This window comes from Mastomys coucha, chromosome X, assembly GCF_008632895.1.
Source record: "Mastomys coucha isolate ucsf_1 chromosome X, UCSF_Mcou_1, whole genome shotgun sequence".
Lineage (NCBI taxonomy): Eukaryota > Metazoa > Chordata > Mammalia > Rodentia > Muridae > Mastomys > Mastomys coucha.
In genome coordinates, this window is record NC_045030.1 from 43,192,016 (window position 1) to 43,195,687 (window position 3,672).

The window sequence follows — 3,672 nt, forward strand, 5'->3', positions numbered from 1 at the left end:
AAAAAAAAAAAAAAAAAGAATGAGGCAGGGCCAACAAGAAGGCTCATTAGTAAGAGGTGCCTGACACCAAACATGACAGCCTGAGTCTTATCCTGCATCTGACATACACAGTGGAAAAAGAGGCCAATTTCTTCAAGTTGTTCTCTGACTTCCACACACAGGCTTTTTTCTCTTCTCTGTCTTTCACAACCACACATGCAATTTTTTAAAATGAAGTTATTTAAAAGAGGGGGATGGTGGCAAGATGCGTCAGCAGGTAAAGGCACTTATCATCAAGCCTAATAACTTGTGTTCAATCCCTGGGACCACATAAGGTGGAAAGAAAGAACTGACTTTCCACATGGCTTGCCCACACGTATACACACAGAACAACAAATAAACGTAATTAAAAAAAAAATAAGGCAGAGGGGGCTGGTGAGATGGGTCAGTGGGTAAGAACACCAACTGTTCTTCTGGAGGTCCTGAGTTCAAATCCCAGCAACCACATGGTGGCTCACAACCACCCATAATGAGATCTGACGCCCTCTTCTGGTGCATCTAAAGACAGCTACAGTGTACTTATTTATAATAAATTAAAAAAAAATCTTAAAAAAAAATAAGGCAGAAAAAAAGATGCAAGAATGTAAAGAGCTACATATCTTGAGGCCTTTCCTATAGGTAGGTAGCAGAACTAAACAAGAATTGCCACAACAGAAATGACATCCCACAGAAAATATTTCTAGGATCTATGCTATTAACATTCCAGTCTAGGTATACCTCTACTATACCACACTATTAATAAGGCCCTATCAGAACTGTCTACTTATGTACCCCCAGTTCAAGTAATACTATGTGCTATGATCATAAAATAGAAGGCACCATTTAACTAGTAAGTGATCAAATAGTCTACTAAAGAATGTATTTCAGAAAGTTAAAACACAGAGGGCTACAGAAATGGATCAGCAGATAAGAGAACTCTTTCATGACCCAAATTTGATTCCCAGCACCCATGTCAGACAGCTCACAACTGCCTTTAATTCCAGCTCTAGAAGAACTCTAAGCCTCTAGCCTCCAAAGGCACTTGTACTCACATATGTGCACAAGTGTGTATACATGCACATGCATACATACACACACACAATAAATCTTTAAAGAAAGGAAAATACAAATGCATTCCATCTGGAGTTATGTTAGTAAAATGTGGTTTTACATATGAATACATACCTGGTAGAGTTCTTCTAAATTGTACTTAATTGAAGTACTATTCTGAATGGCTTCCACTGCTCCTTTTAGTTTTTGCCATGTCTCATCGGTATAGTTTTCTGGTAATTTAGGCTTATCTAAATAATATGCAAACAAAATTAGAAAAATATTAAGGATATAGTAACTAAAGAACTATAAAACAGAACAGTACTGCTATTTTAGGATCTTTTTAATAACTCAATATTAAAGTAACTATGGTATTTAAAAGTTCAATATAAACAAAACTTAAGATGTAAAAATACTGTCAAGTCATTTTGACTCACCTCTAAAAATTGAAGGTATTTTTCCCCCTATTGATTGTACTGCTTCAAAAATAAAAATTTGAGAATGACAGATAAAAATAGCAGTTCTGATCTTGTTTTATCATGTGTAAAACAGAAACTGACATGAATCTTGTAGAGTAGATTTAAAATACTAAGTATGTACTACGTGAAAAGTATTTTCAAAACTTTGTAGAAATTGTCTCAATAAAATACCCAGAGGGAATCTCAGCACCCCTCCTTTACAACTGAACAAACTGAGCCTGGAACTCATTTGCTAAGTTTGCCCAAGGTCACCACAGTCAATACCAAAGCTGGGATTCCAATTCAGGTCTGTTGACTCCCCAATTGTGCAGCAATCACAGAATGCGAAGTTCTTTTTTTTTTTTTAGTTTCTTTTTTTGTTTTGTTCTGTTTTTTAGTTTTTCGAGACTGGGTTTCTCTGTGTAGCCCTGGCTGACCTAGAACTCACTCTGTAGACCAGGCTGGCCTCAAACTCAGAAATCTACCTGCCTCTGCCTCTGCCTCCCAAGTGCTGGGACCAAAGGCGTGCGCTACCACTGCCCAGCGAATCAGAAGTTCTTAATTTTAAAGGAACAGAATAAAATTTAAAACAAAACAAAACAAAAATGAACTAACACATAAATGACTCCAGAACCTATGCAGCATTTTCAGAATGGAAAGAAATCTTAATCTAGACTTTAAACGTCATTCATCAGCGATAAGTTAAACAAATTAAAGATTTCAAAGGCCTTAATACTTCAGGAGAAAGAAAAAGAAAGTCGTCAGGCAGTAGTGGTGCATGCCTTTAATCCCAGCACTTGGAAGGGAGAGGCAGGTGGATTTGGGGCCAGCCTTGTCTACAGAGTGAGTTCCAGGACAGTCAGGGCTACACAGTCAAGGCTAAACAAGTCCCTGAAATCAATTTGCAAATGAAATTAGGATCACAGCTCATTTCTTGAAAAAACCTTACCTAACATTGGTTATCTTTAAATGAAACAATGAATGAATAAATCTGGCTAATTTTTGGGTTTTTGAGATAGGGTCTCTTGTAGCCCAGGTTAAAAATAGACAATACTATAACCCCCTGCTTGAGACTAGTAGTGCATTGCTCTTTTTCACATCAACATTTCAATCACAAGCACAGAGTAACCAATTCTCTGAGTGCTAATACTTAGCTAACAAGGCACTTTTATAATAGGCCTGCCTTAAGTTCATTCATTCACTTCCCCATCTTTAACACAATTCTAGGATCTAATTACCTGCGAAAGCTGAAGAGGGTAAAAAAATAAATCAGAAAAACAAACACATTCAACAGATAAAAACTTAACTCAAAATACATTTTAAATGCTTCTATTTTCATTGATGCACACATCAAACTCCCAATCAGTAATCTCAAACACAACAGTACACACAAGTTTTCTAATATCTACAGGTCAATATTTGAGAGCCCATTTTAGTGAGGAAAGATGGAGTTTAATTGTTTCTATCTTTAGACTAGGGATAGTGACTACTTCTGTGTATATACACAGCAGTTTTGATTTTCATACCTTACCTTCGGGAAGAATTGCAGAAACCCAAAATATGTCTCACCAAACGCTGCTAGTTTCACAAATACAGTACTCTACACTAAGAACCTAACCTAACCATAAATCTCATTTAAACATGAAACTGTCACCCTTGCTACCTGCATTTTTAGGGACTGGAATATGTGGTCTATAAAAATAAAAATCCCGGTAGTGCCAAGGCTCACTATGCACCTGAAATGGACCTCCTTAGAAGACAAGTTTCTCACCAGTGAAATCTGTACCAACTATACTGTCAATGTGGTAAAGAACAGCAGATCAGATAGAATGGGTCGAGACTGACCTCAAAAAACATTGCATGGAAACACTCAGAGGATGCTTCAGAGCAAGGACACAAACACCCCAGTAAATAAGAGAACCCTCCACCAAAAAATAGGACCTCCCTTCCACTCATTGATTACGCATAAAACATTAGGCGACCTCTATACTGTTCAATATATTAACATAAATAGCACACACGTGACTGCTTAAGTGTCAAATTCTTAGTAGGCGATTATGGATTTTGGCCTTGATTACCTTTAAAGTTCTTGATCACTAACTTCTTAGCTGAACCAGGCTTGCTGTTAGCAAAGCTAGAGACCGTG

General features: G+C 37.2%; 1 protein-coding gene across 1 annotated transcript in view; it reads right to left on the minus strand.

Moving 5' to 3' along the window:
* The window catches only part of Cul4b (cullin 4B), a 325,194-nt gene that overhangs the window by 29,959 nt on the left and 291,563 nt on the right, over positions 1 to 3,672 (minus strand). Inside the window, exon 2 of the mRNA XM_031372544.1 lies at positions 1,204 to 1,321. Coding sequence (XP_031228404.1) covers positions 1,204 to 1,321 — 118 coding nt within the window. The remainder of the gene's footprint in view (positions 1 to 1,203; positions 1,322 to 3,672) is intronic.